The following is a 15,625-nucleotide window of genomic DNA, read 5'->3' on the forward strand; positions in this document are numbered from 1 at the left end:
ACCTTTTCAGCCTCCATACGTGACCTCCGAAGTGCTCAGATTAATGCTGGAATGTCAAGAAGCTGGTAAACCTGCGTGCCACCCACTCCCAGTTGCTGTGCATTGAGCATTTTTATCGTATTTTATTTAGCGTATTTATTTCTTTGGTCGTGCTTTAGCCTTTGAGTTTACGTGCAGTGTCCAGCAGCTGCTGGACTGTAGCTGTTTGTTCTGCTACTGTGTTTTAATGGTCGGATGACTGAACCTCCGTTATGACAAAGTTCATGTAGTCAGAGATTTCATTGATTGTGACGCAAAAAACTTTAATGGTAATTATTTTTTTAGCTGCATATTGTTTCTTTTAATAAGCATTCATTAGTAAAATTAGTTTCAATGAATATTAATGAACGTAAGCATTGTGGGGAAAGACGGGCAAAGGCAAGGACTTCTATTGAGAGTTTATTTAACTTTATTTTGATATTTTATTTCTATTTTTATTTTATTTTATTAAACTCCTTTTTAAGATGTGTTATGATCATGTGTGATCAGATGTCATGAAATGTTTGTTGTAAAAGGGTCTTTCTGTCTGTGAACTTATTCGAATCAAATAAATTCTATCTAAAAAAAGTTTTATATTTTAATATTTTTATATCTGAGTGGGTGATGGATGATTTTTATGAGAATAGTCCACCAACCAAAAATATCCAATCGACAGCGTCCTGTGAGCACTGATGAAGGACTAGAGGATGACCAACACAAACTGTGCAGCAGCAGATGAGCTGTCGTCTCAGACTTTACATCTACAAGGTGGACCGACAAGGTAGGAGTGTCTAATAGAGTGGACAGTGAGTGGACACAGTGTTTTAAAAAACTCCAGGAGCGCTGCTGTGTCTGATCCACTCGCACCAGCACAACACACACCAACACACCACCACCATGTCAGTGTTACTGCAGTGCTGAGAATGATCCTCCACCCAAATAGTACCTGCTCTGTGAGGGTCCATGGGGGTCCTGACCACTGAAGAACAGGGTAACAGAGTATCAGAGAAACAGATGGACTACAGTCTGTAACTGTAGAACTACAGAGTGCAGCTCTACAGTAAGTGGAGCTGATAAAATGGACAGTGAGCGTAGAAACGAGGAGGTGGTCAGAATATTGATGATAGGTCTGATCGGTGTTTATGGACAGTTGTATTATATAAAATAATAATTGCGCTTTTAGCGACATCTAGTGGTGCTGCTCGGAAAAGCCCTTTAAAGGGCAAAGGAAGCCTGCGGCGATTATTAAGAACCGCACTCGGTCGCGTTTTACCGTAAGACAGAGTCAGGGTTCTAATACGACGTTAATGCCTTTAATAATATATTTAGTTTGTTTTTAAAACAAAAAAACGACATAATTTCTACAGCACGACGTCCGTCTCTTCCAGAGTCCTCTGGGCGGAACGCTTCGCAGTCAGGCGCCTTTTTCATTTTCCGGACTCTTTTAGGAGTTACACACCACACAGACACGCATGGCAGCTGGATGCGCCTGGAGCGGTCAGTAATAACCATGAAAACGAGAAATAAACACCTTTATTTTACTATTTCTCTCAATTAGCACATTCCTGTACATCTGCAGCGGTCTTCCTCTTCACTCCTTTCCGTGAAAAAGGGAGGAACGTCTCACAGGTGAGTCTAAAGCCTCGTTCTTGTTCGAATATTCCCGTTCCACCTTAAATGGTGCAGCATTTACATTCACCAGCAGTTAAAGTTAAAGTAGAGACACCCAAGGTAAAATATCACTCCAGTAAAAGTAGAAGTTCCTCCCTTTAGACCTCCACTGGAGTAAAAGTACTAAAGTATTTCCCTTCAAATGTACTTAAGTATAAAGTAAAAGTACTAAAAGAGTAATTCTGGCTCTGATGTCCTGTTATCATTTTTATAACCAGACTGGCTTCATGAACTCATTTCAGGTGAAAGTCCTCCAGCGTCTCTCTTGGTAAACCAGTCTTTTAATAGAACGTCATTAATTAGTGACGCTGACGTCTATTAAAATGATCAGAAGCACAAAACACTGAAGGTAAACAGTTTCCATCAGGGAGAACCGAGTGGCTCTGAAATCACTTTTTACACACAAGCAAAGTTTCAGTTTCAGATTTATTTACAACTTAGTTCCAAGTTTAAGTTGAATAAAAACTGGCTTTAAACTCAGGATCACAGATGAGCTCCTTTACTATGTTGATCTGTAGGCGTCTGTTCATAAACATAAACCAGCCCAAACTCATTTACTATAAAATGAAATGGTGTTTGTAGAAATTCAGAAAAAAGCCGCGTCAGTCTCGACTGCATATGTGGACATATTTCTATATTGAGCTCTATTTACACAAAGTTAGGTTAGTTCATCATTTATGTTGAACAGACTCTCCCAAAGTTTTACGCTGCTGCGCTGACGTCGAACCGCGTGCTGCACTGGGTCGGTATGACCAACAGGTCAAAACCAGCTCTAAACAAAGTGACCGCTGGGCCCTGATTGGTGCTCTGGCTTTGCGCTTCTTTCGTTTTGACATGTGACGTTTTTATACACACAGAAACCAAAAGGAGCGACAGATTTCTCAAAATGTAGCGGAAAATAAGAACAAGAGGCTGGAAATCGTTTGAAACACCAAACTTTTGTGTTTTTTCTCTGACAGTTTTGTCGAGTTGAGAAATGAAAGGCACTGCCTGGTCTAAAAAAATGTCTAAGAGGAAGGCAAAACATGCTGGATGGAAGCACCGAGCTCAAGCTAAAGGAGGGAAAGAGGAGGAGAAAAGTGGGGAAAAGAAAAGGATGCATTTCTTTCCATGTGTGGAGAAGAAACAGAAAGAGAAGAAAAACGCACACCTGCCACCCAAAGAGGCTCAGGCCTTTTCAACCAACTGGAAAAACTTTGTTGGTGTAAGTTCTTATCGTGCTGTATCATATATACTTACTGTAGAGCTGCTCTCTGTAGTTCTACAGTTACAAACTGTAGTCCATCTGTTTCTCTGATACTCTGTTACCCAGTTCTTCAGTGGTCAGGACCCCCATGGACCCTCACAGAGCAGGTACTGTTTGGGCGGTGGATCATTCTCAGCACTGCAGTAACACTGACGTGGTGCTGGTGCGAGTGGATCAGACACAGCAGTGCTGCTGGAGTTTTTAAACACTGTGTCCACTCACTGTCCACTCTATTAGACACTCCTACCTTGTCGGTCCACCTTGTAGATGTAAAGTCAGAGACGACAGCTCATCTGCTGCTGCACAGTTTGTGTTGGTCATCCTCTAGTCCTTCATCAGTGGTCACAGGACGCTGTTGGCTGGATATTTTGGGTTGGTGGACTATTCTCAGTCCAGCAGCGACACTGAGGTGTTTAAAAACTCCAGCAGCACTGCTGTGTCTGATCCACTCACACCAGCACAACACACACTAACACACGACCACCACGTCAGTGTTACTGCAGTGCTGAGAATGACCCACCACTCAAACAGTACCTGCTCTGTGAGGGTCCATGGGGGTCCTGCCCACTGAAGAACAGGGTATCAGAGAAACAGATGGACTACAGGACCACCTGTTTTTCAGGATCTCTCCACAGTTAAAAGGTTGTTAATTTGTTGTTGTTAATTAAGTCATTCTGAGTGGTTTAGTGTGAAATGCTGTGTTCTAGAGAAACTTACTGAATTAGGATCGTTTGCAATGGTGGTGATAGGAACCAGACGTCTGAAGCATTAAACTTGAAACTTTTGTTTTATGGTCTGCTTTTTCTGTGGGGGCTATTTTGCGTCACAACACTCTGCACGTATCCCTCCATCGTGAATGTCCTAAAATATATATTTTAATGAATATTTCAGATGAACCAGGCAGTGAATTCATAACCATTTCATGTAGGAGCATTTAGAGGTGGACGTCTGGTTCCTATCACCACCACTGTGAACAGAACAGGGCGTTTCACACCAAACCACTCGGAACGGCTCTGTTTACATCTCAACCATTTACTTCCACTGAAGTCTCAGTATATTGTTTATGTGCTTTTTGAGGGCTTACATGCTCGCAGCCCAGATAAATAGCTTTACCACGTTAGGAATAGTGCAGTAGAATGCACAGGGTGTTAGACTGACACTTTTCAGATGACCGTTTGTCTCGTGTGAGTGACGCTGTGTTCATGTTTCAGCTGCTGAACTCGAAACCGACTGCAGGGACTGAAAAGAGCGCTCGGCAGAAGGAGGAACCGAAGCCCCAGTCAGCAGTGAATAAAGACTTTCACAGTGCAGCGCAAAAAACGGACAAACACGTAAATAAATCTGGGCATAAACCACCGAAGACCACCAATAAAGCAGCCCACGATGTGAAGACGAAGAGTCCAGAGGACGCTGGAGCCCAGCAGAACGGGAAGGGTCCTTCAGGCCCCAAACAGCATAAAGCTGAGAAGAGGAAAGCGAGGGACAGCGGAGACGGAGATAAGACCTGGAGAAACAAAAAGAAGAAAGCCGAAGAGACGGAAAAGCAACCGACACAGTGCGTATCTGTTATTGTAGTCATGGTCAAAACCAAAGTAGTGTTGGGAGATGCGCTAAGTGAACGCTGATGTTCACGTCATGTGAAGTTTACACTTACAGCATTCGGCTGACGCTCTTATCCAGAGCGACTTACAATGTGATCATTATACACAGGGAGGCGAAGGCCGTGTTAGGAGTCTTGCCCAAGGACTCTTATTGGTATAGTGTAGGGTGCTTGGCCAAGCAGGGGATTGAAGATTGGGTACGGACGGCTGTAGCATCGCCAGGGATCGAACTCGCGATCTCCTGATGATGACGGGGCCAGCGCTTAGACGGCTATGCCACCCGGGAGCCGGAGCACATTTTTAAGCGTTAATGGAATTTGTTAATGGAATTAATCTCAAACGCTGAGTAGCTGAGTATCTTTCTCACCTCCGGTTTGTTGGTGTAAACGTGCATCTGTCCGATCCTGCTGGTGTGGGTTCATGACTGTTTCTTTAAGTGACCAACACTAAGCTAGCTGCTAATTGCGCCCCTACTGGACGAGCTTCAGATCTTAAGTCTTGTCCACGTTCTTTATACACTAAAAAATGAAGTGCCTTCGGTTTTATTGTTTCGTTGAAGAATTCTTGGAAAACCGCGGTATGACCTTGGCCACCGGGCTACACCCAAGTTTCAGGGTGTTGGCGATCTTCTTGTAGCCTAGGCGTCTTTGTGGAGAGCAGCAATTCTGTTTCTCGCATCCTCAGAGACTCTTAGCCATGAGGTGCCATGTTGAATATCCAGTGGCCAGTATGAGCCGATTGTACCCAAAACACCAGATTTAACAGCCCTGCTCCCCATTCACACTCTAACGAGTCACATGACGCCAGGGAGGGACGACCACACAATCTGGACACGTTCACTGGGAGGTGGACTCACTTGTGTTGCCAGCTGTTTAGACATTAATGGCTGTGTGTTCTTTTCAGAGGACAGTAAATCTGCTCTACTTTAAGTTTAACTTCTATAGTGTCGTCCCATCAAAACATAGAATAAAATATTTGCGGAAATGTGAGGGGTGCACTCACTTTTGTGAGATCTTGTGTGAATATATACATATATATATATATAGTGTGTGTGTGTGTATACATACATATATACACACATTAATAACAATAACCAGTCTGACATGTAGCAGATCTAAGTGCTTTACAAAAAATGATAATGATTATTTTGTTAATGTCCAGAAAACACCACAATATAAATCTGAGATTTATCTCCCACCCCTGTTGCGAAGTAATATCTTCTCTGCTGTCTGTTTAAGGCCAGATATCTGGTTTGATGATGTCGACCCTGATGACATCGAGGCTGCACTGGGCTCGGAGGCTGCAGACATCGTGAGGAAGAGGAGCGGTGTGACGAAGAGCATTGAGGAGAGTACGGAGCAAGAGCTAGTGAAGGAGCGCTCTTACGACGGGTATGCCCCTAAAACTGCCCCCTGCGCTTCTGTGTGAATTGAGCTTCACTCGCTGGTGCCTCAAGAGACCACCTTCGTTTATTTAGTTCCCAGTCAAAACAGCCGTTAGGTGCTCTTCGTTTTTCACCGTCATTGAACAAAAAGGCGTTTTTAGTTTTTGACATAATCTGAAAACACCTGTTGGCCTTTACATTTCAGCAGGAATGGACCAACAGAAACAATCCAAAATGACTTGGGGGAAAAATTCTGGTTCCATTGACTTGCATTAAAAGTAAAACTTGTTTTTTTCCTTCTCCTGTAAAGTCGCACATTAAACAGAAGCCTCAACAACTCAATATAATTTGAAATTTCAGTATTTATTGATATTTATTATCTTTTGTTTTATTCTGTCTTCCGTTCTTTTCAGCAAGCTCACTTTCAGTTTCTCAAAGAAATCCGCAGACACACCGCAGTTCATTCTCACACATTCAGCTACAGGTCTCGGTGTTAAATCCGGGCGGTCCTCATCACGCCGGGACGCAGTCGGCCCTATAAAGACACACGTTTTACAGTCGCAGGCGGTTTAGGTATTGGAAGCGTATGAATGCAGCTCGTTTTAAGTGGTTGAGCTCACCATAAAGCTTAAGACAAATACAGCAACTGTAGTTATTCACCTCCGAACCTTTCAACCTGCACTGCATGATGAAAACATCGCTAGCAGAAATCACCTGCATGTTAAAGTTATCTTGGTTATTCCTGCTTGAGTGCAAAGCGAGAGATGGGAGTTGAATGTTTTTCTGGTTTAATTGAAAAAAAAATGGTAAAATCTTTTTCTTTCTTCGGCACAAGACTCAACACACAACAGTAACTTCTTATTAAATTCAAATAATGAAATATTCTGCTTAAAAATACTAATGTTCTGGGTTGGGTGCGTCCCCTCTCCTGCAGTTTCTCGAGCCTTTCGGCGAGCGACGAGTGAAAAACAATGTTGTTTATCATTCTTACATTGTACTTTTTTACATTGACTTTTCTGTAGATGTACAGCTGTGTGTTTAGCTCAAATTCCATTGAGCTGTTGATCTTCTGTGTGAGAAGAAGTGAGTACAACCTCTACAGACACACACTTCTGCACATTTTAATGCAGGCTTACTGTTTATTTGCTGATTTTTAACTAATCAACGTTAAATTCGGAGGGGGGGGGGCCTGAATGTGTGCAAAGGTGACGGCACGTTTTTAATATTGTGTTTTGAACGTGTGTTAAATGAAAAGAAACGGTGTGCAGAAGTTCTCTGTAGAGGTCGTGTTCACTTATTTTCACAGTAAATTTGACCGAACTTTTCCACCCGACCGTACGTCTCGAAGCTGAAATCCTCGCTCTGTTCCTGTCCTTTTCTCTTTCCCGCTGGCTGTCACTGCCATGTGTAGAGTGACGCACATAGTCGCTATGGACTGCGAGATGGTGGGCGTGGGGCCCGGCGGAGAGGACAGCATGCTGGCGCGCGTCTCTATCGTCAACCGTTTCGGGAAGTGCATCTACGACAAGTACGTCAAACCCACGGAGAAGGTCACCGACTACCGAACAGCCTTCAGCGGCATCCGCCCTGCAGACATCGAGAACGGTGAGAGAGGACACGCCTTCTTTCCTTATGATGTCTCGACGGGTTCGTTCTTGTATTACAGTCGCAGTCCTGATATTAAAGTGATGGTGTGGTGAAATATCAGTGTGTCTAAAGTTTGCCGCTTTAGCTTTTGAATTAGAGCTACGGGGCGAAAGTAGCCGACGATTAATAAAAAGCCTATAAGCCACCAGTTAGCGTGGTGCCAACTGCAGGACTGGTGCATATACGAAGCATGAATATTAGAGCTCGGCCTTCGGCCCAGAAATGTCAAAACTCTGAAATGTGAGAAAACCCATTGCTGCGATAATGCTAACATCTAGCATCCCTATTGGCTTTGAATAGTTTGTTAGCACTAAGCTAACCGTGATTCCCATGAACATTTTTTGGCCGTCTTAGATTAAACACAGACCTCTGAAGCTTCTAAAAGACGCTTTACTTGGAGTATGAGCGACTTTTTACACATGTATATAATTTTACAAGAAAGGGAAAAAACCTCCTTTACTTTTAGTGTAAGTCAATGGAACCGGACGTTTTTCCACGCAATTTTTGGCCGTTTCTTTTGGTCCGTCCATCATGAGATTTACACACGATGTAAAGGACAACAGGCATTTTCACGTTATGTCAAAAACTAAAAATCAGCAGAGGAGAAGGTTCGCAGTGACCCCCAGTGAGGGGCTGCTAGGCTGTTGCTGCTGATTTAGTTTCTAACAGCTGATTAGACTAGACTACTGTTCATATTTAGTCAGTGATGTGTCTAGAACCTCCAAAAATATTCAGTTTTGTCTCGCAAAATTGGTCCCTTTGTAATTCAATAGTGATTGGTTGATTCTTCTGTCACACAATTGTCCTGTTACTCTAATGTGTTGGGGCTTCTCTTCAGCTCCTGAAGCTCTAACCAATCAGAGAGCTCGCTTAGATATTTCTACCTCGGTGCCACGGAAAATTTTGCCCGGCCAACTTTCCTCTCTTCGTTAGAAGAATGTAACCCTTTTGTTTCCGTCTAGAACTTAACAATGAAACGACAGGTGCTGTGATACTTCCAGATTTTAAGTCTAAACATCATTCTGTTGAAAATGAATGGACTGAAAGTACAGATATGTATTTTGTTTAGTTCCCAGAAATCATTAGCCCTTCCCCGACGGCCCTGACACACTAATGTGCGTTTTTGTTGTGCGTGTTTTGCAGGAGAGGACATCAGCACGGTCCAGAAGGAAGTGGCTGAGATTCTGAAGGGGAGAATATTAGTGGGACACGCCATTCACAATGATTTAAAGGTGCAGGACACTGCTTCAGTTCAGTCACCTGCTTTGGATGCTTTCAACTCATTCAGAGGTTTTGTCAAGTTTGGCTTTCTGTCTGTTTTTGTGCAGATTCTGCTGTTGGATCACCCAAAGAAGATGATCAGAGATACACAGAAGTACAAAGAGTTTAAGAAGATCACAAAGGTAATAAATCAATTAATCAATGAATATTTAATATAATGAGTCTTTTTTTCCCCCCACTATTTAACTCTTACTAAACTCTCTCTCTCTCTCTCTCCCGTTCTCTAAGAGTTCCCGTCCTGCGCTGAGAGTTCTGAGTAAGAAGGTCCTGAATGTGAACGTGCAGCAGGGCGAACACTCCTCTGTACGTATTCCTCGGGTTCTTTTGGACAATAGTTCACACACAAAGTGCTAAGAGACTCGTTTTCTTCTGAGGCTGCTCTTAATTGTCCTCGTGAAGCATATAAGTCTTATGTGTCAGTAATGGACACTCAGTTTCTGAGAAATTCCCACGGTACAAAGTTGAAGTGAGAGATTTTTGTGTGTTGAAGGGCTCGGCCTCGACCACACGCCAACTGAATCTCCATTAATGCAGAGTGATTCAAAAAGATTTGTCTGATTTCCAAATGATTGATTTCCCTTGTAAATCATCACAGATCAGTGCAGTGAGCTGTAAACGGTTTAAATGAGAATATAGTTTATTATGTAACTGTACAAGGTCTCAGTCTGAACCTCCTCCAGCTGGACGGACGACATCAACACCACAGTCAGACTCATCCCAGACTGGACTGAGCGTGTCGGGCGTCGCTGCTCTCACGGCTCTTTCAGTGGGATTTCAGAGATCGTCCAGTGCTGTGGACCCAGCGCCGAACGCTCCGAGCTGCTGGAGCTTCACTGCTGATGAAAATCAGGCTGCACAGTTCTGACGGATTCACTCTTATTGACGTGGAGAACGCAGAACGTTCTGCTCAGGGGTCTCAGCTCCTCTCAGACTGAAGGAGCCAGTCAGAAACTCTAAGACCCCCTCTTACAGTTGGATTGTGATTGGTTCCTCGGCGCCTCACAATTGTGAAAATACGTCACTTCGACATCGGGTGAATCTTTTTGAATCGCCCTGTATTTTCATGTCGAGGGGCAAAACTGAGCTTCTGGAAATCGTTGACATTATGCCAGTAACTTCTTTGCATAGTTATTACTAAGCAGTCAGTTCGTCTGAAATGGTTGATGACTGGTTTGTTTCTGTCTGCTCGGCATCAGTTCTCAGATATTTTAAATGAGGTGTCCGCTCGATTTGCAAATGATTTCAGAGGTACGTACCTTATTGATCATTAACCAAAATCGTTCAAACACTAAAACGACTAAAACTAGACAACCTCAAGGTATTTGCTTGATCAGGACAGTGCAGCAGTTTCAGAGATGGTGGCGTAGCAATAAAAAAAGACATAAAAAGCGAACAGGCATTTGCATTTTTTAAGCTTTTATTTTCTGCCAGAAACCGTAGTGACATTGAATGGGAGGTCTGACAGTCCATCAGGCCTTCTGTATTTGCAATATACTTTGTTAGAAAATCTCTCTTTCAGATTCCCAATGCATTCTATGCTTTGCGCATTAAACCTCTGTTGGTCGTCATTCTGTGGTCGGCGTCACCCCACATTAGGAACTACACGTCTAAGGTGGTCTTCTCTACGTGGGAAAATGAATGTTGTTTTCAGCAGTCGCACCCCTGAACTAGTGTAAAATTCCTTAGACTACTTGACTAGACTACTAATACCTGTAACGTGGGTAGCTGATAATGCATTACTAGTTGTAGATTTCTTTTAGGATGTATGTAGTAGTATTCATATTTTGAATACCAAGCAACCACGAATAAAACCTATCTAGTTGTGTGCTATTTATTTTACCACAGCAAATGACAGAACCATTCAAGTATGTGCATGTGTTGCAGGTCCAGGATGCCCAGGCCACTATGCGGTTGTACACAATGGTAAAGAAGCGGTGGGAGGCAGAGCTTAAGGCTGGAATAAAAGCCCAGAAGAGCCCTCGCAAGGCGAAAGCTGACCTGAGAGCAGCTCCTACACAGCATACAGTGAGTGAAGAAACACAGTCTTAGCTGACCTCAGAACAGCTTGGACACCAGAGACCAACAAAACCCAATCGACAGTACGGAGCTGTAAATCCTATTCAGTGTGGGACGGATGACATTTTGTTGTTTAAGCAACTAACAGGATAAGACTGACTCCACCGTGTTCCCAGTAATGAGTGCCTTTCCCAGCCAGAGTTCCAGAACTGGGCCCGAATGTGACGCTAATGCCTTTCTCTTGTTCGTATACATCAAGTTGGTTGAGGATCAGAAGTTTCACTCATACCTGCCCGTCATCTGCTCACCATTACATGGCCAACTGTGCGATGTAGGAGCACACAGTGTGTGTTCCTGTGTTCCTGTGGTTGGGTTGTGTGTAAATTTGCACGTTAGAGCTCATTTCTCACTGTTCAGGCTCTTTTTATAGCGAAGATGTCACGCGCAGGACAAAGTTTGTCAGACTGAACTTTCTCTGAGGATTGTCTCCCTCATGTTGAATATGTAATATTAAAAGAAATGTGAAATCCTCACCTGAATGACTTGGTTGTGACTCATATCAGGCCTTTCATAAGCTGCATGAGGGGTCTACCCTCTCTAAAAACTGGTTCTTCTAGGGTTCTTTAGTAAAGGAAATGGTTCTATTTATTCCAATAAATCTGAAGTACCTTTTCACCATGCAAAGAAACATTTAAGCATGAACAGGCTCTCCAGATTGATGGAGAATGTGCGGTGTATGGTTCTACATATCGCCAAAAAAAGTGGTCAAGCTTGTAACACTAGAGGAACCCTTTTCAAAAACGTTCTATATATAGAACTACACACATCATCAATCTGAAGAACCATTTCGCTGTGCCAAGAGTCATTTAAGCATGAAGTTGTCCTGACTGGTTCTGAACAGAACCATGGCCTTCCCTGAAGAACCCTTGAAGAACCTGTGCGGTAGGGGACCATTTGGTATAAATCGGGTAGCGGTCCGGACAGCGTTTAAGCCTGGTGTGGTCATCATTCTGAATGGGCTATATTGCAGCCTTGAAGAAAAATGAGCACCCAGCAAAACAGCTGTAAAAGGCAGATGAATTTATTTTGTAGTGCATGAAGCAGAGGAACAAAAACAATCACCAAAATGGTCAGACAATGTAGAAGATCCAGTTTGAGGACCATCTTCTCATCAACCCAACACGGTTCTACACACACATGCACACACACACTTAAGTACAATCAGAAGAGATAATTCAAGTCATGCTTGCACATTTTGGTGTCAAGTTTTTTCCCTTTTCCTACACGTCTGTGAACCTGTGAGTAGCATATTGTACTGTGGTAACAGGAAAATAGCATCAGCTAACAACGCTAACACGGCTAACAGTGTTTTGAAGCTACGTGGGGGTCGTTCAGCTCTTTTCACCTGCTGTGCCAGCTGGCTGCTGCTCTATTTCACTGATTATTACCAATTCTAGCCATTTTGAGCGCTTTACTGAAGGAATAGTTGGGTAGCTTGGCTTACAGTGAAGGCTAGCTGTTAGCAAGCTAGCTTCCGTCCACAGTTAGCCACCTCCACTGGGTTTTTATCCGCAGCTCTTTCAGCTTTGTGGTGATTTATGGGCCCAAATAGGACAGGTTGTGAAGAAGGGAGCTCTAAACACAAGCTAAATCTTTTTGTTCAGTAGTCAACAAACACAAACTTGGTTAATGCCTCAGTAGGAATTAGCAGCATGCAGTCAGTAGAACGTTGGGGGCAATAACAAGGCTGTCTACCATCAGAACAGACAGAAAACCTCACTGTCAGTGGAAGGCTAGTGTCCCACACGTGTCCACAACGTATATACAATGCAGCATCATCACAAATTCACAGTTAGTAATGTTACTGGCGACACACAGACTGTTAACAGGCAGTGGTCTTCACTCTCAAGTCCACAAGATAGAGTCACCACCCCATGAAGCACCTGATGAGGGCCTGAGTTGAAATGGCCATGTTGGCAGACAGGAAGAACCCACTCTTCTCAATCTGGGGACCTTCTACGCAGAACATTCGGGCGGTTTCTCTGCTCCAAACCACCCACTTGGTCTCTCCAGGTGCTTATCAGGCTCTGCGTGAGGTGTCTACCCTCTTTAGAAACTGGTTCTTCAAGGGTTCTTCAGTGTTCCTTTTATTCCAATACATCTGAAGTACCTTTTCACCATGCAAAGAAACATTTAAGCATGAACAGGCTCTCCAGATTGATGGAGAATGTGCGGTGTATGGTTCTACATATCTCCAAAAAAAGTGGTCAAGCTTGTAACAATAGAAGAACCCTTTTCAAAAACATTCTATATAGAACTACATACAACACATTCTCCTTAAATCTGAAGAACCATTTTGCTGTGCAAAGAGTCATTTAAGCATGAAGTTGTTTTATATAAAACTCCTGACCGTGGTTGTAAACAGAACCACGGCGTTCCCCCGAAGAACCCTCGAAGAACCTGTGCAGTACAGGACTATATTATAAGACTGGGGGTGAAGATGAACTGTGGTTTATAGAGGTCAGTGAGACTACGCTTCAGAAAGAAATGATCCAAACCGAGGAAGCTGGTTTATCTGCTGGTCAAGTCTGAAGTCTTGCTGGTTTAGTTGTGGTTTTACTGTGTCGTGGGACCGAAGTTCACCCATCATTAGGTGAACCTGGGTTGGGGGCTTTTTCTTCATGTTCTACATTCGTTTTTGAGTTCATTTCGTTTAATGAGCGGTACCTGAATAATGTTAAGAAACGTCCAGAAGACGATTCACTTTGTTCACATTTTGGCCTCACAAAAATGACTCCTCTGAGCCAAACTACTTCAGACGCCAGCTGTGCCGTGAACGTCTTTTAGAGCTTGCAGAGATATTCTTTCCCCTAATTATATATGGTCTGCAGTGTAAAGGTAACCCAACAATAGTAGCTCCTAAGTTAATTCTCCAGAGATTTAACGGCTAACACCTGAAAACAAACATCACACTACAGAGCGCAGAGCGGAGGTAAGAGTCATTCTCAGTTCAGAAGAAAAAGAGCCCTTCAGGTCAGGAACCTTGTTAAAAGATGGCTTTAGGAGAAGCTAAAGTCCCAAACGTGCATACGAACGGCCCAGAATCGGCTGCAAAAAGCTAGATTACCACCAGCCCTCCTGACGCAGGCGACCCAGCACACTCCGGCAACAGGCCACAAGTACCTTCATCTTATTCACAGGCGGCCACCTGTAGGTCAAATAATGGGTTTGAACAGGTCAGTTTACAGGCCATCTTCTCCACTGTTTCTGGTGGACGTAGGCCCGAATTTTTGACTTAGCATCTCTAAAAATAACTGCTTTTTTCCCCGTCTTAAAAAATATTGACTTGGTATTCTGAATAAGTACCATTTTCCCAAAATTTTGACCAATTTTCCTGAGATTTCCATGCCATGTTGAAATAACGAGTTGGTGAAATTAAAAACTGAATTGTCAATATTTTGAGAAAATAAGTCATTTTTGAGATATGAAGTCAGATTTTGGACATTTAAACTTTTCGTCAGAAACAAAGGAGGAAAGAAAAAAAAACATCGGTGTGATTTTTCTTCTCCATCTGGCGGAAATATTGTATCTTGGCAAGTGAACTTTCATCTTTCATCAGACCTTATTTGCACAAGCAGAGGTAAAAACCGGTGACCAGTGAATAAGATGAACAGAACGTTCTAAATATATGTCGCTCAGTCTAGTGTTCCCCAACACTAACATTGACGTTCTACAAGTAGAACGATGTTCTAGAACATTTGCACACAGCATTCAAGAGTAAAGAGGACAGATTTCCTCACTCTCAAATGTACAGTTACTGGGGAATTCCACCAGTTTTCCAAAATTTCTGTATAATTCGGTAGTTAAGATGTAAACGGACTGTCTGTGTCTGTCCGTCTGCCCTGTGATGGACTGGCGACCTGTCCAGGGTGTATCCTGCCTTCCGCCCGAAGACTGCTGGGATAGGCTCCAGCACCCCCCGCGACCCTGACGGAGAAGCGGCTTAGAAAATGGATGGATGGATGGATGGAAGATGTAAACGGGGCCGTTCAGAGTGGTTTGGTGTGAAACCCTGTGTTCTATAGTCAGAACGGTTTACAGTGGTGGTGATAGGAACCAGACATCCACCTCTAAAAGCTCCCTTACGGACAGGTAGTACATCAAATTGATGGAAATGCACTGTCGTATGCCTGAGACGTTGTCTGTACAGTAGTCATGCCACAAGGCTTTGGCTTAAAACAGATTTTTTAAATGAATTCATGGTGGAGAGGTGAGGGTACTTCATAACCATCATCAGCATTCCATATGAACTCTGAAGTGTGGGTTCTCTGGTGGTTCTGGATGGTAAATAAAAGGTCTATATCTGTGTTGTAGTCATGGCGACGTCTGGTTCCCATCACCACCACTGTAAAGACACTGAACCACCTCACACCAAACCTGCTCCGAATCTCTCTCTTTGCATCTCAACCACTGAATTATACAGAAATTCTGAAAAAGCGGTAGAGTTCCCCTGTAAGACCACGTTTCTCCTCAACCGTGTGCACTGTAAAGAGACGGCGGGTGTCTTGAATTTCGAGCAGCATAGCGAAGAGTACATTCTTCTCTTTAATCACGAGCGACGTGTTGCAGCAGGAAACGTGTGTAAAGGCAGATTTGTGAGAGGACCACGCACTCATACGCACACACGAGAGTCGTCCAGCAGGGTTAGTTACGCAGCTAAAACCCTCTTTAGTGACCACATCAACCACACATGCACTTCCA

General features: G+C 43.4%; 1 protein-coding gene across 1 annotated transcript; it reads left to right on the top strand.

The window, feature by feature from the left end:
* The first annotated feature begins 1,450 nt into the window (after positions 1 to 1,450).
* Positions 1,451 to 11,397, top strand: rexo4 (REX4 homolog, 3'-5' exonuclease). The gene is made up of 9 exons (XM_017717986.2): positions 1,451 to 1,647; positions 2,649 to 2,893; positions 4,147 to 4,490; positions 5,775 to 5,927; positions 7,332 to 7,525; positions 8,711 to 8,799; positions 8,896 to 8,970; positions 9,077 to 9,151; positions 10,733 to 11,397. The coding sequence occupies exons 2-9, from the start codon at positions 2,666 to 2,668 to the stop codon at positions 10,895 to 10,897; spliced, it is 1,323 nt and encodes a 440-aa protein (XP_017573475.2). The 5' UTR covers positions 1,451 to 1,647; positions 2,649 to 2,665; the 3' UTR covers positions 10,898 to 11,397.
* Positions 11,398 to 15,625: the final 4,228 nt, after the last annotated feature.

Source organism: Pygocentrus nattereri, chromosome 16 (genome assembly GCF_015220715.1).
Source record: "Pygocentrus nattereri isolate fPygNat1 chromosome 16, fPygNat1.pri, whole genome shotgun sequence".
NCBI classification, from domain to species: Eukaryota; Metazoa; Chordata; class Actinopteri; order Characiformes; family Serrasalmidae; genus Pygocentrus; species Pygocentrus nattereri.

What these genes read in the sequence shown, in the direction of transcription:
- rexo4 (XM_017717986.2), top strand. Translation starts at nt 2,666, where the DNA reads ATGAAAGGCACTGCCTGGTCTAAAAAAATGTCTAAGAGGAAGGCAAAA. An exon ending in CCCTGCAGACATCGAGAACG is followed by an intron (nt 7,526 to 8,710) that starts GTGAGAGAGGAC and finishes CGTGTTTTGCAG; the next exon opens with GAGAGGACATCAGCACGGTC. An exon ending in CCATTCACAATGATTTAAAG is followed by an intron (nt 8,800 to 8,895) that starts GTGCAGGACACT and finishes GTTTTTGTGCAG; the next exon opens with ATTCTGCTGTTGGATCACCC.